Here is a 24747-nt window from a genome sequence, read left to right on the forward strand (position 1 = left end):
AATTCCTTTTCGGTACCATAATGAACTAAGCTGCTTTCTCACAATGTCGAAACTTTATTTGAAGACTGCGGACTGAACAATGCGGGCACCCAAGCACTGACTCTTTACAGTAAATAGCTTACTATGCAATGGAAGAGATTTGCAACTGAAATTCAGTGTTGCTAGCAGACTGCGGCGCTGTCGTTAAGTCAAATAGAGGAAGTGTACCAAATGTGGGCCCCATTTTGTTTTTGACACATATCACGGAAACCATGAAGCCAAGATAAGCAATAGTAGAGCCTGAAATAGTACATTATGTATTTATTCAGCATGTCTCCTCCAGTACGGAGAAAAGAATGTCTATATTGTGAAAATTCTATTTTTTCGAAGAGATGAAATTTTGAAGATTGTAAAAAAGTTCCTAAAATGGGCCCCCTTATATCTAGCACAATTAAAATTAGCAACAGGATAAATTATAGTGATATAAGCTTAAATACGATACATGAAAGACCCTGGAATAAAATAAAAAGTTTTCTGAAATGTTAGACAGTATTGCAAGCTTTCTTCGAGATCGTCGTTTCTCTTCGTGTAGAATCTATATGGCCATCTTATCTTCATTCCATGTTCTTAGTTTCTCCCCTGTTCTCGTGACATCTACTCTCTTGGAACCTGTACCAGAATTCCATGATTAGAATGTGGGCGAAAATGCATTCTGTGCTTGTTGCACAACAACACAAGGGGGTTATTTTTTCATGATAAATATTTCTCACGTATTTCCGTCCCTTACTTGACAATTGCATACAAAGAGAGCTACTATACTTAGCATTAAGAATATATAAGAGTTGGCGCATTTGCCTCTCAAATGACCGAAGTACAGCAATTGAACGTGGGAGTAATAAAACTTTCCACTTCCCCAAAATCACTCACTAGCTGATTGGAGAACAATTTACGCAGTGATCAACGTGGGCGCAAGCACTGCATGCCACATAAGGTAAACTACAAACTCCAAGTATATCCGCCAAGCTACATCACCATCCACAGCAGAAATGCAGGGGGCCCGCATTAAGGACGGGGCCCGCTTTTGGTACACTTCCTCTATCTTTGCAGCATCTTCTTGTAACTCGATAACTCCTGTATTATCGAGACGGGAGCGGTTCAATGTACAGTTAGATTGTTTAGTAAAATGAGCATTTTAATATTACGCATTTAAATATTAATAGCTAACGTTCAGGAAAGTATAGACAACTTATAATCATTTCTTCTTTCCCACCCGATTCCTGGTATTTGTGCATCCCGAAGATACTATTCGGGACACCAGAACAAATTATATGATTCCGGGATTGTCCCGGAAAATCCGGGACGTATAGCAGGCCTGGTATGCTCAGGCTATCAAAATCCAATCTATCAACCAGGCCATACAACATTTTGACACACTGTTCCAATGAATGAGATATAGCCATTTCACATTTTTGGAATAATTTGTTGTAATTTTGCAATGTGTTGACTGTGTTCAGAGAAACTTGAGTTCAATTATTCTACAAAATGTTAAAAAAAATGGACGATAATGGTTTACTCTGAAATATTCATTTGTTCTTTAGCTGGTGCATTATTCATCCTATTTGACAGCTGGGTGTTCTAGGTCTCTTCATTTCTTCATCATAGTCTCTCTGTACACGTACTAGTAAATTTTAAATTCTGTAAAGTTTCTACAATTAGTGAATAAAATTTCGCGTCACGCTACTTAGTATTGATACTTTTCTGCCCATCTTGTGTCAAACAACTTGAAAATGTTACGGTCTTTCCCTGGTTTCTTTGCACTGCATTTTTAAAACAAAATTCCTTTGAGAAGACTCAAGGGGAAAACAATATAACTTATTTGACAGTCCTAATGCAGTTTCTTATCGCTGAAATTCCGAAACTATCCGGAAATTGCAGACACTCGGTCTGCAGTCCCATCTGCATGTGTGGAATTATGTAGTTTCTTCCCATCCATATTTCGTCCTATACGTCTCCACTTTAGGAAAATAAAACAAGTGCGAAGAAAGTTCTTATGAACAAGCGAATATTACAGGTAATCTTGTAATTTTACTGAACCGAAAGGGGGAGTTGGACCCGTTGAACCCCCCCCTTAAATACGCCCATGGTCATGCTATACATTGAGTAATATCAATTTCAATTCCTTCTGTCTCTTCTGTAAATATAAATCAACTACAGGGAGACGTCTCTATCGTTCTACCATGTTGGGTCAGAAAAAAGTCGGTCGGCAATCGGTGAAACTTTACTTCAACGCCTTTGTATCCGAACCCAAAAGCTTCCCGCCGTCCACAGCAGTGTGATAGTTCGGGTAAAATCGATCCCAGTATGACCACTGCCTTAGGGATATTTGTTCCCGATGGAGCACAGTGGTAACGCCATGTAATCAAGAGCCCACCCGTGATTGGATACTCGGTAGAGGTAGATAGTGGTTCGGATCTCACTTTAAACTGTAGATCTAGTCCCGATTAGCCTTTCCGTGCATATAGTGGACTTAAAAATAAACTAAATCTATTAAACCTTTGGGATATTTTCTCGTCTTAGAACCAGAGGAACCAAACATCAAAAATGCCATTTTTCAGTTTCTTAACGTATCTACTCACTTTAAAGAGTTCTATTTGGAGTCAAACGACGTATCTCCAGAAACAAATCACTAAATTGGAGGTAGTACGTGACTCCACTTGACCGCTAAGGAAAAGAGATGGAGATATGGTGGTCCGACTCGAAATAGAGCTCCCCAAAGCGACTAAATACATTTGGGAAAACGAGTACTTCATTTTTGGAGTTATCTTCCTCTGGTACTCAAACGACGATTGTTTGCCGGCCCCCGTGCAAACGGATGTTAACAGCAGTCGCGTTGCCCCGCTATGTAATCCTTTTCCCTCTCGAGTCACTACTTGCACAGAGGGCTCGTTTTCGTTCGCTTGTTCCACAGACTCCTGCCGACCTCCGTGGCTGAGTGGTTAGCACAGGAAAGTACCACGTCAAGTGAGTTGCTCAATCCTGCTGTACATGGTTGTCATGAATGTTATAGGAAAATCTCAATTCTTATACTTCAACTTCATTTAATTTAAGGTTTGAAATAGGTGTAGGCTACATTTGTAATTATAACAACCATGAAAATAAAAATGCTCAACAGCCCTCTAAGGGCCATGGACTGCACGAGTGGCTTTTTTCATTGGGTGGTCAACGCGTCGAGTGCTTTCGACGCTGATTTCTGGCTTTCGAGACCGGAGTCCCCTACTTCTTTTGAAGTAGCTCTCCAATTGTCCTCATGACGCTGGGCGAACGTCGAAATTTTGGGGGCTCACACCGCGAATCGAACCTGGGACCACTAGCACCAAAGGCGGCAGCGCTAACCATTTGGCTACGTGGGAGCCAAGAACTATGAAAATTGTTGCAAAATATTTTGGTGATTATAAAATTATATTAAAGAGGAAATAAAAAGTAGGCTTAATTCAGGAAATGCATGTTACTTCTCTCTTCATAAACTTTTGTCTTCTCGTTTAATATCTAAGAAACTAAAGGTTAAAATATACAAAACAGTAATTTTGCCTGTAGTATTATATGGATGTGAAACTTGGTCCCTTACATTGAAAGAGGAACATAAATTGAGAGTATTTGAAAATATGATCCTTAGGAAAATATTTGGACCTAAAAGGGATGAGGAGACAGGTGAGTGGAGAAGGTTACATAATTTAGATCTACATAATTTGTATTCATGTCCAGATATTATTAGAATGATTAAATCAAGAAGACTTAGGTGGGCAGGGCATGTGGCACGAATGGAAGAGGAAAGAGGAGTTTACAGGATTCTTGTTGGGAAACCTGATGGTAAGAGACCTGTAGGAAGTCCAAGACGAAGATGGAGGGACAACATTGAGATGGATTTAAAGGAAATCGGTAGGGATGGAAAAGAGTATGTAGATCTTGCTCAAGATAGGGACAGATGGAAGGCCTGTGTTGCTGCAGCCATGAACCTTCGGGTTTAAGAAGGCTAGAGAGTTAGTTAGTTAGATTATAAAATTCAACTCGCAGTCACTTTGGATAGGGGGAGAATGCATTTCTCTTCCTATAAATGTTTATAGTCTGTAGTGCACCCCTTCTTCACAGAAAAGTATGTGGGAGAGGCGGCACAGGCCTATAAGGGCGGCGAAAGTTTATATGGTCCCTGTCTATATGGTCCCAGGCGGAATAGTGGCGTGACGCGCCACGAAACCGAGGGTTCGAGGCAAAAGCATGGATTTTTTATTGGCCATGTCCGAAAAGTTCAAGGCCGTGCTTGAACCGAACATTCTCCGCGAATTGCGTCGCATAGAAGCCTTGAACTGGAAGTGAAAGTCTTTCGAATTGCACTTCGACTGCAGCGCCAAATACGATCAGTAGATAAAAATAAAAACACATTGTTTTTTCCCGCGTTATAAATACTTATTTTTCACCTCAGAAATCACATAACATTTTAAAATGTTCTTATACTGACATTTCCACACATTAGAAGAACTTCAACCAACACCTGATTGACTTTCGACTTCCGTCATTTCACACAAATGAACAACGAGTGCTTGAGTCGAGTATTCAAGCCTGCAACAATGCATGCTACTTTCTCGATTGCTCGTTTAATGGGCACTTCCAAACTAAGTGACGTCACTTCCGACAAGACCGTACTTCAAGCCTGCTTTTTGGACCTTTCGGACAGAGCCATTGTGTTAGTTTCATCAACGAGTACGGTGACCATTACACTTAACAGAGAGGCTTCGGTGCGTCAAATGGAAATTTGAAACTAGCGACTCTTACTAAACTCCTTCGACTTCTACCACTAGACTAATCTGGATTTAGGAAGTTTCCTCTCCTGATAAATTTGCATTCCGCTCGGACTCTGCGGAACGGAAATTTCCATCTCTCCCAAAATGGCCGACAGACTTCGGAATCTTATTAACACGTGTCGCTAAGCCATTCAGCGAATTTGGAGGAACCGTCGATTCGTGGCACAAAGGGATCGCAGAATCGAAGTTACCATCGTAAAAATCGACCGGAAGCGAGATTTTCAGTCACCGGAACCACCTAGTCGATAAGTCGTTTAGAGTAAGAAAAGTTTGGAACGTTTGCTCCATAATAAATTTAATACTTTCCAAGACATCAGGGAATCCGAAGGTTCTCTAACTCATGAGAAGTAAATTCTTGGCAAAAGATGACGGTGAAAAAGTTTTACAAACTTGATTAGGCTTCCATTTTAACTGAAAACTAATGTGTTGCCTAGTCTTCAGATTGAAATTATTATCCGGAATCAATTAAATTTTGGAGCCTTATAATCAACAGGACACGGGTTTGATTTGATTGCCAGTGGAATACAGCTCAAAGTGGAGTTGGTATCCTGCTTAAATCCCTGTGCTCAATCCCCGCTGGCTTCTGCGCACAAAGTGAATTTAATTTTGTTTGTTTCATACGTTCAAATACGAATATTTCTTGACAAAGAAATTTTTCTATCTTCCATTACCTAAGTATGATATGCTATCATTCTGCTTATTATTCATCTCTCTCCCAACTTCATTATGTACTTCAAGTCTGTGACATTAGATCTATTGCACTATACCTCTTTGTACAGTCACCGGCAATATAAATGGGACACCGAGATCCTGAAATACTGGCTTCCGAGCAAGGCATGATGTGTATTGCCTAAGCCTACGGCGATAAGTTGATTTAAATAGCAAATTTTGAATGGCAACTTCTACCACCGCCGTAGAGTTAGGCAAAACACTTAACGCCTTGCAGGAGAGCTATAGCTCTTGTCTGGTCTTTCGGCGGGCGCCCGACATGCTGGTAAGGGAAGTGGGTAGCGGGGAAGCAACCAAGCCAGCGCGATGAGAAACGCAACAGCTTGTAGAACGAGGTTCGCGCAACACATCCTCCCCCGAAGTCATATTTCTCGGCGCAACCGCTGTCGTCTGGCTGATCTACGGCGTATTCCCCACTCCCCACTTCCCTTGCCCGAATGTAGGCCGCCTGCCGTAAGACCAGAGTATTCCAGGATCTATATGTCCTATTTTTATTGCCGCTGATTGTACATCTGTTTGCCGTTTTTATTTACTTCCCAACACTTTCACAGCTGCGTACTTCAGTATTTCGGGCAGCATCTGGGAAATGTAGTTTGTTACTTTTACTAGCAAACAAAGGAGCAATTGTTTAACAGTAAAATGTATTATAGAAGGCCTAACCCCTTTAGTTGCCCAAGCGTCTCGATCGAGATACACAAATGTAACCCTCACGGTCCCAAGCGTCTCGATCGAGACGCTGTGTCAAGGTCGTAGTTTTTACGTTATAACTTTTCCATTTTTGACTAGAATTTCGATTTTTTTTTATATATATTGTTCCTAACACATGTATTTAACAGAAATGTATCTTGCACCTTTTTTTTTCTTCATGAAAATGGAGGTGAAAAGGCGGGAAAAGGGACTTCTCTTTTGCGTCTCTTTTCAAGGTCAAATTTTTGCCGACAAAGGAAGACGAGCTTTGTTGTTCTAAAGCAATGCTTTTCACTCCCGCCTGTTAACTGCATTCGAAGAAAACTTGTTTATCAGTATCCGATGTCAAAATGAAAGTTTTCCGTGAGAGTGCATGCAGGGGGTGCGGGGTGGGGGAGGGGGAAGACTGCTTGTTGAATCTGCGATGTGAGAATGGAATTTCGAAGCGCGCTGAAGGAAACCTTTGTTTCTTTAGCACAAGTGTCCACAAGTTGCAACAGGGGTTACCCTGCATTGTCTAAAAATAGAATTTCAAGCAGCTGCAAGAATCAGCGCTCATTTTTCACTGCGTTCTAGCTTTTCGTCCGTGAATGTTGTGCGCAGGTGTCGTTTTGTGCCCAAGTGCAAGGACATTTTTTGGGTGAAGTGACAATTTGTTAAAATAATTTTTGGGGTTTTTCTCCCTTCCCCCTCCATATATAGACCAAATTTGCATAAATTTTGCATTTTGTGCATTTTGACATTTTTTTCTGGGGGCGGGGGGAAACACCATTTTTTTAAAGAAAAGTATTTTTGAGGGAATTTTCCCCCTTTCCCCCTCCATATGTACGCCGAATGTGCATAAATTATATATCGTATGAATCTGTGATTCATTCTGCGTACAACGGTATATCTTTCATATCTCTAGGGCATTTAGTTTCTGAGCTATAGTCATTTCAATGTAACTCTGCAGTTCGCTCAATTCCGAAGCTTGAGACAGTGGCGTACAAGCCTTTCGTTTCAGGGGTACAACTCGCGTAATATTGGTCATATGACAAAAATGAAAATATTTTTCTGTTTCTTACATGCCAGCGATAATTTCTATGTGCATTTTGAACTTTTCATATCCTTTTTTTCGGGGGGGGGGGGGCGAACCCCATTTTTTAAAAAAAGTATTTTCAGGGGATTTCCGCCATTCCCCCTCCATATATACGCCGAATGTGCATAAATTATATATCGTCTAAATCTGATATTCATTCTGCGTACAACGGTATATCGTTTATATCTCCAGGGCAAATAGTCTCTGAGCTAAAGCCATTTTAAGGTACCGCTTCATTTTGAAGCTTGAATCAGTGGCGTGCCGACCATTCCTTTTGGGGGTACAACTCAAGTTACATTGGTCATATGATAATAATGCAAATATTTTTGTGTTCCTTACATGTCAGCGATCATTTCCATGTGCATGTCGACACTGTCATGTACTTTTTGTCTTGAGGGGAGGGTGGGGGAACCAATTTTTTTCCCGAAATTTTGGAATTTTGAGAGTTAGCCCTCTCCCCCCCGCCACATATACGCCGAATTTGCATAAATTTTATATATTCAAAATCTCTGGGTCATTCCGCGTACAACGGTATATCACTCATCTCTCTAGGTCAATTAGTCTCCGATCTACACTCATTTAATTGAAACTCTGCATTTTGCTCAAAATCGGCTCGGGACCGAGGGACCAGTGAAAATGGCCTTGTGACTCAAAGGTTAAACACCAAAAATACAAAATAATTCCCCACAAATGTACATCTTTTTCTCTTTAATGTTATTACATGTGTGTAGAGGGTCAAAGTAAGTGTGAAATTCACACATGTGCGAGTAATGTGTCTATAATTTAATATTCTTTTCATATTTTAATATAACTTAGCATGGGAAAGTCATTGGCCTTACTTGTAAAATAAAATCATATGGAATAATATTAATAATGCTTTATTCTTTAGTGCTGAGCTACAAAAATCTTACACAATACTGCATCAAATAATACACATACTCTATTCCGGCGATCTCTGGAGCAAGGCCGCGCATGAAGATAGACAAAGAAAGAAAATGGACGAAGCTGAAGCAGTACACTCTTCTGCAAAGGCTGGTAACTGCTGGTAACCCCCACCCTGCAAACCCGTTCCCTCTCACGTGTTCATTGGTGGAGAAGTCTTGCGTCACTTCTTGCGCAGACACTTGTTTTCGTTCGCTCGCTCCAGAGTTTCCATGGACTGAGTATGTACACAAATTGTTTTAAAGTTCTTTAATTATTATTATTATTATTATTATTATTATTAATCAGGATCTTTACCCTGCTTTAGGAAGAAAACAAATTGTTTAATTGTTGAGGACCTACAAAACAAACTTTTCTTTCACCCCCAAGGTTTGGCTCCGGGGACGGCCCACCACATCGTGGCTGTGATCAGAGACTGGGAGAAGCTGGTCGAGGGCGACGCCAAATTCCAAGATATTGACCCGATCCAGGGACGGCCTAGCACGGTTTACCGGAAACATCTTAAAAACTTCCGGGACAGACTCGCCACATCGCTACCCAACGAGAACAGGGCTTACCTCACGTAAGTGGGTCTCCCGCGAGAATGCCAGGTGCGATGAGTGGAGGAGATTGATAAGTTGGTTCGTAAGGCAGGATTAATAGGAGAGTTTGTTCAGTACTGATTCGGGCATGCTATAAATAGCACAAATATACTTCCGGACAAACTTAAAGACACCCGGACCTTATCTTCCTCACAATCTTTGAGGCTCGAAGCTAGCTTCATGTTCCTGCGATGTTGCCACTTCTTATAAGGACAGCCATGTGGTGGTTGTGCGGAAGATATAGGGTTACCAGATCGCTGTAAGGGAAATGTAGGACATGCTGTCCCAAAATGTAGGACATTAAGTCAAAATGTAGGACGCAACACATTCTCAATAAATAATACATATTTCTATAGAGCACGTTAGGAAGCAGTTGAAAAATGACACTTTTCAGTTTATAAAAAAATATTTCCCACCGAATGTTTAAATGCAACATTTCAAAACTTGCAATCATACTAATCAGTGCACCTCTTACTACTTGATTTAAGTGGTACTTCTCAGACGAGACAATTTTTATCAAAATTTCAGGTTTAGTCAAACTATATATTGATGTTAGAGTGGACAGTCAAACTCGTTGAATTTATAGGGACCAATACCAAACATTTTACAGACTTTATGAAAAAATAATTCTCTCGTGAGTCTGTTGTGCTGATGATAATGAAAGTACTCTCTCAACATTTGAATTATGACCTGTAATGGCAAACAAATATTCAGCAATTACTGTAAGTTAAAATGGTTTCATCTTGGGTAATTTTTTAGTTCAATAACAGGGTGTCTAGCAAAATAATACATCCAGAAATCTTGACTTTTTCTGGACTTTTCTAGATCCTACTTAGGTAAAGTTGGAAATTAGTAATTAAGAAAATAAATATTTATTTACTGATAATCCCTACCAAAGGGCCAGTTAAGATGAAAACTGAAGCTGAATTTAAGATGAAGAGAATTACATCTGCTATTTCGTATTAATGAATCCTGAACTGTGTTTGCAGACAAGCGAGGCTTTGGCGTCTGGACTCACAGTCAGTATAATCTTATGTGGGGTTTGTGTCGGTTATCCCTATATGTTTGTGACTATCCATTCATCCACCATATCTTACCATCATTCATCCTCATCTTCGCGATTAGCCAATGGAACAGAAAACAGTGAAGTAAAATAAACTAAATCAACCAATCAATAGCAAAAATTCTTGACCACAAGAATAATTTGTTGCCTTTTTATTGACTTTTTGACCTACTTGTTGATTTCTTTACTTTTTCTTGACTTCCATGACTTTCTTGACTGGCAGACACCCTGAATAACTTTGTTCTCTATACCCCTGCTTTACAATCAAATTATATTGAATAAGAATGGGCAACACCTTGTTCCATTAGTATAAACCCTAAGGCAAGGAATTCTGCTCAGGCATTGAACAGTGACGTTATCAGAAAGTGGTCCCAATACTTTGTTCATTAATTGCTTCCGTTTTCCCGTTTGTTTAATAGCAGAGCAGGACAAACTTTATTATTTTTGTGCAATGACTGAATCAAAATAAATGTCACTATTGAGTTTGGAAGCGCAGTCCATAGACTTGTAATTTGCATGACTTTTTTCTGTTATGTACTTTCCTAATTAATATTATGTGACGCTCAAAATGTAGGACATTTATGATATTTTTCAAATTCCTCCCGGACGCCGGACATAAGGCTAAAATGTAGGACATATCCGGGAAAATCCGGACGTCTGGTAACCCTAGGAAGATAAGGTTCGAGTTTCTTTAAGTTTGTCCAGAACTACAGGGTGATTCAAAAGTCACTTAACACCCCCTATAAAATATAAAGGAGTTAGGCTGGGTACAATTGGTCATGATAAAACATGTTATGCGCATGGGAGGGGGGGGGCATATTGATGCCCGCCATATTGAATTGAACTCAAGATTTTTAAATGGCAAGTGTGTGATGTGATATATCAAATCAGGCTAGAATTTCACGAGAAATGCAATGGTGAAGGTTTTTCAACCTATCTTTAATCAGGAAAAGCTATGACTGCATGTCCATGCCCATGCGCATTGACAACAAGAACAGAGCTGTTGTGAGCGAGCGTTCGCGGAGTGCAGTCACGATGTTTACGAAACAGGAGCAGCAGATCTGGTTAAAAATCGAATGTGCTAGAGGTCGCACAGCACGACAGTGTCGTAAACAGTTCAAAACAACCTGCGAGCAGCTCTGAGAAGAAAACGGTGACACTTTATGCATAACCCACCCATCATTCTGCATGACAATGCAGAAGCTGTGGCTGATTTGTTCAATCGCTGCACCCATGGGGATGGGAAGTGCTCTACCACCCCCCATACTCTGCGACTTGGACCTAATCGTTAAGATGAAGGAACCACTTCATGGGATTCGCTTCCGAAAGTTCGAGACAGTTTTCTGGCAGTAGATCGCTCTCTTCACGTTATTAACAGATTAGGCAGTGCCAACGGCTTCCACATCACTGGCAACACGTTGTATGCAACGCTGGGGACTACATCAAAGGCCTGTAAAACTTAGAACCATATATGTTTGCTATGTGGGTAGAAAATAAATAGTTGGCACTACAAAAAAATCAGCCCTTGTACATATGTGAAACAACCAGGATTCGAATATAAGACCTCCGGTTTCGTAGTCCACGTTACGCTAACCACTCCATTCCGGAGGTGGATGAAAATCAGTAAATAGTGCATAAAAGTACAAACTGGACCCACTGCTCACCTTGATGATACCATTCCATATTTATCGCCCTCCGCCATGTTGGCTTTGTTGAAAAAGTTTTCCCACAGCCAAAAACCGTCCAGAAAACACATTCAGGTTCCACCAAAACAGTCTCACAAATAACGGCTGCCTACTAAGATGTGACTTATCAGCTTTCCCGACACAAATTCAACTAGATACGTTGGTATTCCATATTTATCACCCTATTCCATATTTGTCTACTTTCATCTATAAGTTTCAGTTAATGAAACATTAAACAATCTTTTGACTGAATAGAGACTCAACTCCATTGGCGCAACAGACCACTGAGGACTATTGGCACGCCAAACGGCTTTTTCATTGGGTGACGCGTGGTCAGCGCATCGAATCCCATCGCCGCTGTTTTCTGGCTTTCGAGACCGGTGCTAGCTACTTCTTCATGTAGCTCCCCAATTCTCACGTCAACATCGGGAATTGAACTCGGCACCGCTTGCACCAAAATCGAGAGCGCTAACCATTTTGGCTAAGCGGGACCCATATATTGCAAAAATACGGCTATTAAAGTAATGGAAGTATTAAATTTTTGGTGTGAAATTTTCAATTTGTAGGTTTATATTATTCACAGTATTGCCACTTAATATCAAGTACTGGCTTTATTTTTTAGCGTCTATTATCTTGCAATTTTTCCACATTTTAGTTTCCTTCAGTTCTTTTATTATCCGGCCTATATTTATAAGCAAATAACCTAAGTGCTGAAGCTCACACACGGTTCTTAACATCACTCAATACTCTTTGAGCTGAGGCGAAAAGAAATTCCCCAAGGTTATGGAAGGCAGCGTTTCTCCACCCACAGGGAAGCAAATCCAGTTGCCTCTTTCAATGTATTCTTATGAGGGAGATTCGGCGAACGTTCGTGTCGGGTGGTAAATCTCCTGATCCTGATCGATGTGAAAGGGAAAGAAAAGCAGATGCGAAGGGAAGAGCCTTTTATGCATAACCACGGGATCTCTTCCGAACATCTCTTCTGCCATCGGATTTCCTCACTTAATACTTTCCGCTTCTTTGCCCATCAGTCCAGCCATATTTATAAACGGGAAGGGGCTGATATATAATATTAAAAAAAAATTACATCAACTTACTTTGTATATTAGAATCTGAAATGACAAGTATCATTTCGAATTTCCGCAGTTTCAACTACCATACGAGTACTATTAGTCTGGATTTTCTGAAAGATGAAAATTCCATTCAAAATGCTCCTAGAAGAACCCGTGGCGTAACAGCCCGTTAGGGCCAGAGCCACCTACCAACTGCCGGCTTCACTCCCACCTGCTGAGATGAGAGATCATCCAATGACGTGTGGTCAGCATGACGAACCCCCAGTCTTTGTTGTAGGTTTCCATGACCGAATTTCCCTGTCCATTCGTAGCTTCCCAATTTCCTCACAATATAGTGGGTGGCCACCGGTCCCATACAGAGGCCGAAATCTCAGGAGATAAGTTGTTACGATTCCCCAGGAGAATCGAACCTGCGCGTGTTCCATAGCCGGAGCCCAAAGCATGACTCCTTAGACCGCACGGCCAAAGTGTGGGACATCCTTGAAGAGCACCTACTAACTAAATAAAGACAGAAGAAAAGTTCACTTATAATAAAAATGTTTTGAGAGTCCACTTTATACTCAGATAAGCTAAGCAGGACTGGATCTACAGTCTAAAGTGGAATCCAAACCGCCGCGTGATGTATCTCCACCGAGGATCGAACCAGATTCCTTTTTCTACCATTATCTATGCAGGACATTTTTCATTAAATTGTTTTAATTTTCAACATTTCATAACTGCGGATTTCATTACCAATTTTCATCTTGATTTTTCCTTTCAATATTGCTAATCTTCTATCAACTTTTATTTCCTCATTATCAAGTTTTTTTGCCAAGTCTCATATTCTCTTTTCACTATATTATCCTGTTCTTATTATTATCTTTGCATTTAGTGTTACATTTTTATCAACTAGATCCTGTTACAATTTCCAACCCTTGCCACGTTTCCCGCTCATCTCACCACATTCTTCCTATCCCAATTTGCACTACCACTTGGCTAACAATGTATTTTTTCAAGCATGCAAAGTCTTCAAACCCCTCCTAACAACCATTTATTCATTATGAATGGATACAGGATTAATAAATTGACATGACTCATGAAATTAGTAAATTAACAAAATGAAAAGCACATTGAAACCGATTGCTTAATTGTATTTTTTGAGTGGCAGGGTGAAACCTTTTATGAAGGCACTCAAGTGTGAACCTCTATTCCATAGAGTTCACCCTAGAAGCTGCACCTAACGGTGCTCTTGTGTCTGAAGCCACAGTCAGTATAATCCTCTGGAAGTTGTGTTCTGTGTCCTGTCATGTGCGTTTGTAGCTTCATCTATAGCTATTTCAAGTAATCACCATTCATTCTCATTCAAATAACTTAAGGGGTGACAGACACATTGATAATATTACTTTCAAACAATTAAGAGTAAATGTTGTCACTATATACTCCGTTAGAGCCATGTTGGTGCAGTTGATTGGGCGCCTGACTACCACGCCGTAGTTACATGTTCGAATCCCAGGATGGGTAATCTAAAGTGAAATTTTTTCCGATCTTGTCTGTGCACGTAGGCGGCTATTTGTTTCATCTAGCCTCTAATAAATGGGTACCTGTAAAGACGGCCGGAGCATGATGCTAATCATATCATTCTACAAAGATCGTTAAGGTGTGGCGCCCACATCCCCATCCCCTCTCCGTGCCTTCCACTTATTTGTAAACACTGTCAAATCCTAAGGAAATCAATGTATACAAGAATTTGGAAATTTACTCTTACGAGGCATTTGTGTCTATCATGTCGCTTCTATTTAGGCTAATCGCGACGGTAATGATTAGATGAAATTAATGAAGGGATACTCACAATAGATGGTGAATATGCGACCAGGCCAAAACTCGAACCGTTGGTGACAAGACGTGAGCCAAAAAGTCAACGCGCTAGGCCATCGAGGCGGCTCACTATCAGCCTTGAATTTAAAGAAAAGATAAACTCCATGACGTAACAGTACTCAGAGACCCAGGGCCGTGTGATCAACGCATCGAGTTTCATCGCCACAGGTTTACTGGTATTAGAGACCCGAGCTCACTACATCGTCTTTTCCAAATAGCTTTCCAATTGTCCCCATGATGTCACAAGGTCAACGCCGAAGGTCTCCCATCGGGTTAAATCAACTACTAGAAAACTAAAATTCCTTGGAAAAACCTTTATGAAGTATAACTGCGTCATAAATAACATTTAACGATCCGTATGTAAGTCTGTGCGTGCAGTATTTATAACGGAAAGTCTACATTCGCATCTATGAACCAGTTGGTTATCCTTACTAAAGTCTTGATCCTTCTAGCAGTGGGGAAATACAAATCCTAAGACCGAATTTAAATATTCTAATCCACCTCCACAATCCATGTAATGATGGCAGAATATCTGCTACTATATAGTACGTTGACAACTTTGAAAATTAGCCCGGCTCAGCTTCTAGTTTCCGGTTCTTAGCTCATTAGGGTCTTCCAATCTAACTTTTGCCGCTCGATATTTTTATCTGCAATCTCTACAGGAACCTTCATTTTCAGGGTCCCCTGGAAGCCAGGAGGGTTGGACCCGGACGCCGAAGAGCACGAGTCCTATTTGAACCAGTTCCGGGAGATGGTGACCCTGAAACTGCAGACTCTCATCAGCAGGAATCTGGAAGAGGAACCTGAAATAAAGGGCAGGAATAAAACCATCCAGGTATGTAATTCTTGCACAGATAGTACAGTGCAGATGTGTTTTTCTTGTGTTCCTCGTCAATTATACGATGTATTTTCCTATTTTGATGATATTTTTTTCGACGTAATATTTTAATAATGTATCTCATCACAAAAGGATCATAGATAATAAAAAACACATCATTGTGCTTCTAATAAACAGTTACATTTTTCAAGAACAAGATAATGACAATAGCAATTCCTGAAAAATGTAAACTTCCAAATAGACTGTGAATGTACGGAAATATATTTGTGTGAGGAAATAAATTTTTCATTTTGAATGTTAATGTTTTTGTTATATTTGCTGTTGTTACTGCTACTACTACTATTTTAATAATAATAATAATAATAAAATGCACTTATAGACCTGAAAAAGATAACTGATTTCCTTGCAAATGCATGAATTTCCTGTTTACACCTAAATACAACAATTCTCGGCATCTCCTCTTCAAAAAGCAAAAAGTTTAATATCGCACATTGAGAAGGAAACTAAGGTGCAAGCAGGCTCAGATTTATATATGTGAAGGCCTGGGACTAACTAATGTGAGACTCCCCTTTATACAATTTCGGTAATGACTTTTAAGCGAAGTTATATCTGATTGTTTGTATGGTTTTATATTTTTACCACATTTCAAATATATTTTTTCTTTTTTTAAATTTTGTGCACTTTTTCAAAGCTCTATTCCCCAGGGGAATCTCCTTTGCAGATGCAGGCTCATTGCTGTAGCCACCACAACCCACTTAAATCCTAGCCTGGTTGCAAACTAATATCTAGTTGAATCACCTCTTGCTCTGTTGACAATAGCGCATCCTTCAGGCATTGACAAGGCCCATTTCAGAAGATAAGAGTTCGTGGATCCAAACACAAATTTTGGCTTCCTGGAAAACACGAAAGGCCGTTGATTCCTCTCAGGACTGCACATACCTATATCAACATTCTGTGTGGGATTCAGGTCAGGGTAATTTGGATGACATATAGTTTTAAGAGGTGATCCATTTCGATTGAACTCCACTGTATGGTTATATTGTATACAAATCATTAGAAATACGCAACAACTATGTTGGATTTTAGTGGTACTTTGCCGAATGCGTTTGGATCTAGTTAGTCGCGAGCATATGCTTGACGGAGTAATATATACATATGATTTTTTTTCATATGGCTGTAAAGTGTAATAATTAAACTCTACTGCATGACACATTAGGCCATTGAGGAGAATTATGGCCTGACGATCAGCTTTTCACCATTGGCATATACTGTATATTCCACATGCATGTAACGCATTATAAGCAGGTTTTGAGTCATTTTAGGAGAATAAATTATTTTTGAAGAGATGAAATAGAAAGCCTTATGCCTCTATAAAGTAGCACAATTACCGAACTTATGTATTTTCGTTGTAACTAGAGAATTCAAATCTTAATGTTACATTTTGATTGTTTCTCTAAGTTCGTTGACAAATGTATATTGTCTACTTTGTAGGAGGTGTACCAGGAGGCTTTGTGCCACCTTGCATTGTGCCAGCAACACCTGAACGAGGCAGCGCCGTGCTGGGGGAACTCAGAGGTGCTGGACAGGGTGAAGTCTCTGGTGGTCTCCGCGTACGAATCCCGACAGCGCCACGGCCCAATCATAATCCACGGGACCCACGGCAAAGGGAAGAGCTCGCTGCTCGCCTCCATCAACAAATCCTGCGAGACCTGGTTCGACCGGAAGGTGATCCGCGTCATCCGGTTCGCCGGAGCGAGTCCCCGCTCCGCGTACGGGCTGGAGCTCCTGAGGGTCATCTGCCAGCATTTGTGTTTGGTGCTCAATCTGGACTTCCTACCGAAAGACTGCAGCTTCGATCCCCTGTACGTGAACAATTGGTTCCAGACGCTCCTCAGGCACGTCGAGGAAACCAACAACCTGCTCGTGATCATCATCGACGACCTTCAGCGTCTGAACCCGATCGACTCGGACATCGTAGCGGCGCTGGGCTGGGTCCCTGTCAGCCTACCGTGCAACGTCCACATCATTTGCTCCACGGCGGAGAAGCCGGAAGCCCTCAAGTTCACACCGGTGCAGAAGGAGCGCTTCAAATCCCCGGACACCTTCATCGAGCTGCCTCCTTTGTCGATGAAGAACATCGAGGACTTGGTGCTGGAATCGACGGCGTCCCAGAATTACCCCCTGACCATCGAGCAGAAGCAGTTCGTCCTGAAGACCGGCAGGGACACCCCGTTCCCTCTGTACCTGAAGCTCCTCTGCTACGCCACCATATGGCAGAGGGATTGTCCCGGTCTGCTCCCGCGCACGCCGACCACCCTCGAGCAGGTCATCGACGTCATGCTGGAGGTGACGGAGAAGCAGCTGGGGCGGCAGGCCGTCTCCAGGCTCTCTGGGTTCCTCACCTGTACAGAGTTCGGTCTGACGGAGGTCGAGCTCCTGGAACTGCTGATGCCCACGAGCGGATCCTTGGAAACCATTCCACTCTCCAAAGGCCTCTTCAACTTCTCAACGTTCTGCACTGTCCGCAGGAGAATGGGTAAGTTACCATTAATAACGTCTCTCGTATTACTTCACTCTCCACATTTCTGGGCATGTATAATTTTATTTCAGTGGAAAACAAGAAATAAGAACGAAGAAAATTGCAATATACAGGGTGAGTCAAAAGTCAGGTTCCATAGGAAGTTTCTGACTGTGAATGAAGGAAGATCCTGACAAAAGACGAAAGGATGGAAGTGCTTTTCCTGAGTGGCCACCGCGGTGTCCAGACCTGAAAACCAATGGCTTTTCGGGGTCGTTTCAAGCCGCTCTTCTTCTCAGTTAAGATTCAGAACATGCATAATCTATATGAACGCATTGTGCAATGCGCAGACATGATTATGCCCGACGTTCTGCAAAAGGTTCTGGAGAACTGGAAACTTCTCGTGCACAAATTCATTAATGTTCAAGCTGCACACAATGAAGATTAATCCCTATAAATCCCAACGTAACCTGACTTTTGACTCACCCTGTAATGCTCGAAGAGAAAAAAATTATAAAACAGCTGAGGAGAGTAATTCTGAATAGAAGTAGCAATTTATTTTCTTTAGTGTTAACGTAGTGAGGGCATTTATGTATTTATTATTTTTTCATCTTTATTATTATTCGACTTGCTTAATAGATGGAGCTGGAGCTGCAGGTAGCCATTTACTAAAAAATGCGAGATTATTTAGAATGAAACAGAATCAGATGTTCCGGGACGTTTTAGTTCAAGTCGATAACACAGTACTTTGATTATTGAATTTTTGCGCGACAAGGTAGTTTATTTTGGGTGTTTGCAAACTGCTGTACAGCCTTCATTGTAGTTATTTCGTTTAAGGATTTATATATTGTTTCCTATTACTTCAACCGAATTTTGATCTCGAATATCTAAGTGCCTAAAGCATAACAATTGTTACGTCATCTTCAAGTGCAGTCTGCATCGTGATAATTTACTCAAGAGTTTTCATACACACATCTTCAACATAAATGGTACCAATCGCGCAACTGAGAAGTTTTATCTTTTCATTTCTCTGTCAACGTGCGCAAAATTTACATCCAGTCTCAGGAACAAAAATACGGGCATAATATATGTTTTGTTCGTACTATACCTTAAGGATTGGTTAAGAAATATTTTCATCTTGAATAGGGACGCCGGCATAAGTTCGCACATGCTTGTCCCAACTAAGGTTATAATAGTTTTTCTCGATTTCATTGGCAAAGTATTCACCATATCATTAGCAACTTTCGCTCTTCCGCGTAGTGAAGTTAGTGTGAGACTTTCTGTGTTCGATGATAAACAACACTTCGATGGGGATTGGAAAGAAGTAGCGAGGTCCAGTCTAGAAAGCCATTCATGCATGTAACAGTTGTCTTAAATTAACGTCAATTGTAACAGAGTTAAAAAGATGAATGTAATTCATTGAATAACAACGCGTTATTGAGGCCAAGGATGGTGAAAGTAATTTGAGAGCAAATGTGCACCACTTTTTTTAAAGTACTTTTTTGCTGCCTCAGATAAGGATGCCAAGACACTCTTATGGATTCGTACCCAAAGGAGCTCTTGAAGATGCCTGCGCTATGTTTCCTAATTATCGGAGGTTCCAGGTGGAAAGAGTAATCAGCTCCGACTCCGGCTGAGAGGTAGAACCGGAGCAGATGACAGATGGCGGTGATTCTGTCTCGGATTTCTCAGGATTTACAAGCTCCACTTCTAAGAACGAGGCGCCAGCTTAAGTTCATATGCGACCTTTGTCCTCGGCAATTTTAAGTACTCCGTATCGGTTTCCGCCAACGTGGGAAATTCAAATGTTCAGAATTTTAAGACTGACAGGCTGTAGCAAACTGGTTATTTGAGGAGGGATTGAAGAGGAACGTCGTAAGTTTGAGAAGATGAGTGAGCTGAGAATCTGTTACAACATTGGAGCATATTTATCAATTTTGAAATTTGTATATTTTTTATACTTGGGCCGTTCTAAAATGATTGGCACTACAATTTTTTTGTGTTCACAGGTACCATTTATTGAACAATCGAACGTATTCCCCACCAGTGTCTATGCACTGTTGCCATCGTTCTGGCAGCTTCCGTATTTGCGTAGCAAACCATTCTGGGTGGGGGGGGTATCCCGGCGCCACTGGCGGACAACTGCATGAAGTTCGTCATTTGTGGTGAACTTCTTACCCCGCATGACCTCTTTCGTTGTGTCGAATAGGGCATAGTCGCTAGGAGCGAGATCCGGCGAATATGGAGGATGTGGCAGCACAGTAAACCCTAGTTCACGCACGGTGGCCATGGTCTGGCAACAGGCATGTGGGCGCGCATTGTCTTGTTGGAAAAGAACGCTATGTCTCCATTTTCCGTAGCGGCGTTGTTGAATGCGTCAGCAGAATTGAAGCAGTGAACTGCAGTACCGATCACTGTTGATGGTCGTATTGGGAAGGAGCCAGTCCACCAGAAGTATCCCTTCCTGATCCCAGAACACAATCGCCATTTGTTTGTGCACGAATAGTCCCGGCCGTGACTTCTTGGGACGAGGGCTCCCAGTATGCCTCCACTCCATAGACTGGCGTTTTTTTTTTGGTGAAGTCTCGTGAAAGAACCATGACTCGTCGACGGTGACCAGACGCTCAAAGAAGTCATCTTCAAATCCTCATGGATGATGGTGGGGAGGGTTCCCCGTGATAAACCTGTTGCCGTCATGCGTCAGTTCGTCATTATCAAGTCATTGACACGCTGGGCATTGTTTGCTTTGCGTGCAGTTGCTGGACGCCCAGTGCTTTTGCGTTTTTCCGCACAGTCCCTGCCGTCTTTGAACTCTGCTACCCACCGAAACACGGATCTGCGACTTGGTGCTGTCTCCCCACATATGGCTACTAACCTCTTGTGGATATCTGAAGCAGTCACTCCTTCCATTTAGAGAAACCACACTGTCCACCGTTGCCCATGCGTGTCTGCTTCCATGTTGTCGGATCGCTGTCCACCAGCGTACTGGCATGCCGGAACAAATGCTGCTGCTATACGCTACCTATGGGAAGCATCAACACCATCTGTTGGCGGTAGACAGTACTATCATATATCTTCACACAGTCATCGACACACATTTCACACTGCTACTTTGCAGGAGTTATAGGGGGAGTGCCAATCAATATTGAACAAACTAAATATTTATATAATGAATGGATAGCTTTGCAAGGAGGAGCGAGAATTTTTTAAAGAATCTCCACTACCTTAATCTCCCCATTTTCAGATCAGGAATAATATGATATACATTCTGTGTTAGCATCGCTTAAGACGTGTCTTTAGGATAATTTTCATTGAAAAGATAAAATGATGAATGGTGGAAGAAAACAGATAAGAATGAAAAATCACGTTGATCTTTGTTAAAGGTAATATTGCGAATTTGTCCTCAATATCAGAGGAAATTGACATTATTGTATCCTGCTTAGTTCTGACTACAAAATATTTGTTTGGTTCTGGGTATTAGAGTTTTATATCCCCGTTCTACCTCAAGTTGCCTGAACTAGTCGGGAATGGAAATACAATGGAATTTCATAAAGGAAAAGTAACTATTATTAGGAAGAAACCAACATTATAATTTTAAAAAAAAATACAATACACATTACAAAACATTGCTGCTCCTTAGATGTGGGAATAGCTGTTATTCTCTCTCTGTGGCGGAAAAATCAAGTTATTTATAAACTGGATTTAAACTTGAAACCAATTGTCCTTACGATGCTGGGTCAGCACCAAAATGTTGGAGCTCGAAGTGGAACCGCTGAAACCAAAGGCGAAAGCGCTAACCATAAGGCTACTGGATGCTCTTTACAATATTTATTTAATGTCAACTGTAAGGTAATATTATCTACGCGTAGACTATATTAAGATAACACATAATCCAGAGGACCTCCTCTCGGAAATAGGTAAGGTGTCATGAACAAGATCATAACGACAATATGTCTGCCACGAATATGAAGCTCCATCCGTTCTCGACAGTCGAGTTCCGAACTAGATCCAAGGCCCGATGGATCCACTCGCAGTCCTTTTACATTCCACTTTACTCTCGTTTGCAGAACGAACATGGAATTTTTTTTCGCCTTACAAGAAGAACAAGAGCGGAGGCAAAAGAGAGAAAATTAACTTCGAACCGAGAAAAGAGAGAGGGCGACATCTCCTGCGAGGAAGCCAAAAAGTTGTTCAAGTGGGGAATAAAGGGTTCTTTCCCTGCCTGGAGGAACCTCGATCAGCGGAGTGGAAGAGAATAACTACTCCAGGTTTTTCCTGCTGTTTTTTCCCCTTTTCTTCTTTCAAATTCTGGGGAGCAAGATGCCTCGTGTCTGAAGCAGCCCAAGAGGAAAACTAATTGTGATATCTGTACAGGGTGTTCGGGAATTTTTCTTCTTTTCTACAAACGGAAAGAACGTCGTCCTTCGATCTTGTTTGTCGCCTGAGCCGGACCCTATGGCCGAGTGGTTAGCACATCGCGCTGCAACGCCAAGGGTCCCGGGTTCGAATCCCGCTCGGGCTTGGTTGTTTGTGAATGTCCATTCATCAATTTCATCACTCATCCCCATCTTCGAAAATTAGCCAAGAGGCACAAAACGCGAAGTAAAATAAACTAAATCAATCATTCAATCATTGTTTGTGGCCTGAGAACAGTTTTTTTCCATCGTTTTTCCTTCCACTTGAGGTTAACTCCTGAAATAAGATTGGGGTATAACTGATATAATATATGAGAAGAGAAGGACAAAAATAGCTTCCATGCCTAACTATACTTTCCCCCGTAATCTGTGGAGCAAGACCGTATATAGCGGCAGAGACGGGGGGGGATGAAGTGGGCAGAGTGAAGCAGTACACGTTGCTGCGAAGGCTGGTAACTGCAATCGCCACCCCCTCCACACAATCCCGTTCCCTCTCGTGTTCATTGGTGGTGCCGTCTAGCGTTGCTACTTGCGTAGAGACTTGTTTCCGTTTGCTTGCTCCAGAGATATCCGGGACCAGTGGCGTAGCAACATATCGCGAAACCCTGGGCGAGATTAGAATGCGAGGCTTCCCATCCGTTCCTTAAATTTGAAATCTCAATGTGAATTCAATATAATTTTCAGGTATTCGTCAGCAATTTATCATATTTAAATAATAAAAAATTACTGACGAAAATATTTAATAATTTCATTCACTCTGAAAATGTATTTTCTCTGTTTTCCGGAAGCTGAAATCTGAATCTATAGGAAGGAAGGAAGGCCTGCTATTATCCATGTCCACCTTGGGTTGATATCGGCGCAAGCATTTAAATGCCTCACACTTGCTTCGTGGCAGTTGGAGGTGCTTATATTGTTAACATATTAAAATCGGGGAGTGCAAGGTCAAGAGAAATGAGATTTGATTTGATTTAGTTTATTTTACTTCGCGTTTTGTGCCTCTTGGCTAATTTGCGAAGATGGGGATGAGTGATGAAATGATGAAATTGATGAAAGAACATTCACAAACAAACAAGCCCAACCGGGATTCAAACCCGGGACCAAGAGAAAGGAGAAAAGGCAAGACAAAGTCATTTTTATTCAAGAAAAGAATAAATGTATAAAAATGTCCAAGCAAGTTTTCTTGAATTTTTGCGTTAATGTTTGACATCAGAAATACGACAATAATTTTTACTTTCCTAAGTTTTTTACGCCACTGATTTGACGTATATAACGTTTAACTAGAATTTAAAGCCAAATAAAGACAGAAGGTTAAAATTTTATTGGGGCCAAAAATTAGCCTTTTCCATATTTTTTCCTTGCTTCTATTTATTAAATTTGTCGTATGAACCCCACGGGACGGGAGGCCCCGGGCCGTCGCCCACTTCAGCCACCCCTTGCTACGCCACTGTCCGGGACTGAGTACAAACAATTTTCACCAATGAAATCGCAGAACTTTCAGGAATGTCTTAAACATTCACATGTTTCCGTGAATTCCACTTTGAAGGGTAACGGACTATAGCGTAGAGGGAACGCTGTCGCCTTGCAATCGAGATGATCCGGGTTCGGTCCCCGGTGGAGACACATTAACAAGTGATTCGGATGCCACTTTAAACTGTTCAGACCCGATTACCCTATCAAACAAAAATATGTATAAACAGTATTTTAAATATACAGGGTGTTCATAAAGTCCCGGTACCATTGCAAATGTAATATACATTGTAATGGTACCGGCACTTTATGAACACAATGTATTTGTTTGATATACGAAGCAACACAATAGATTTTCGTTTCGAGTGTACTGTTAAAAATCCTACATTTAAATGTAGTTCTCTAAGAAAATTATTTCACCTGGACCTGCATTTGCTCATAACCGCGAAGTGCTCTATGGCTACCAATCACAACATTGATTACTAATGTTATAAAATTTATATGAAATGAAATCTAATTCAAATGTTATTTACTTATAAGTTTTCCCAATAAGTAATTCGTAAAGAAATCAGTAACCAATAAATCGGGGATATACAACCCATACGGATCATATCGCGATTTTATAGCCACTCGCAAAATTGAGGATACCTCCTAAATTTTCTGTGCAAACACACAAAAATGTCTGCTTTTATTTGATATATTCAACCGAGACTTAAATGAATGCTTTGTTTGGTTACTATCTAGCATAAGAAACAGCAATTATTGAAACTATCCTACACGACATAACGTACACAAATATTTTTGTCGTTATTTGACAAAATACCGTCGGGATAAAATATAACACACTAACATTTTCACTTTGTTTAGTACACAATCGACTAGTTTATTTGTTGCTATGTGAAACTTAAAGCTCATTCTTCTCTTCATTAAAGCTCATTCTTCTCCATTTCACGATCCTGTCCCCATCAAGACCACCAATTCT

General features: G+C 41.1%; 1 protein-coding gene across 3 annotated transcripts in view; it reads left to right on the plus strand.

Annotated features, from left to right (window-relative positions):
- Positions 1-24747, plus strand: part of LOC145978414 (NACHT domain- and WD repeat-containing protein 1) — a 583318-nt gene that overhangs the window by 480873 nt on the left and 77698 nt on the right. For all 3 annotated transcript variants that reach the window (XM_083111046.1, XM_083111037.1, XM_083111043.1), the window contains 3 exons: positions 8641-8833; positions 15206-15362; positions 16857-17901. In XM_083111046.1, the coding sequence (XP_082967172.1) occupies positions 8641-8833; positions 15206-15362; positions 16857-17901 (1395 nt within the window). The remainder of the gene's footprint in view (positions 1-8640; positions 8834-15205; positions 15363-16856; positions 17902-24747) is intronic.

This window comes from Lepisma saccharinum, chromosome 1, assembly GCF_977018435.1.
Source record: "Lepisma saccharinum chromosome 1, izLepSacc3.1, whole genome shotgun sequence".
NCBI lineage: Eukaryota > Metazoa > Arthropoda > Insecta > Zygentoma > Lepismatidae > Lepisma > Lepisma saccharinum.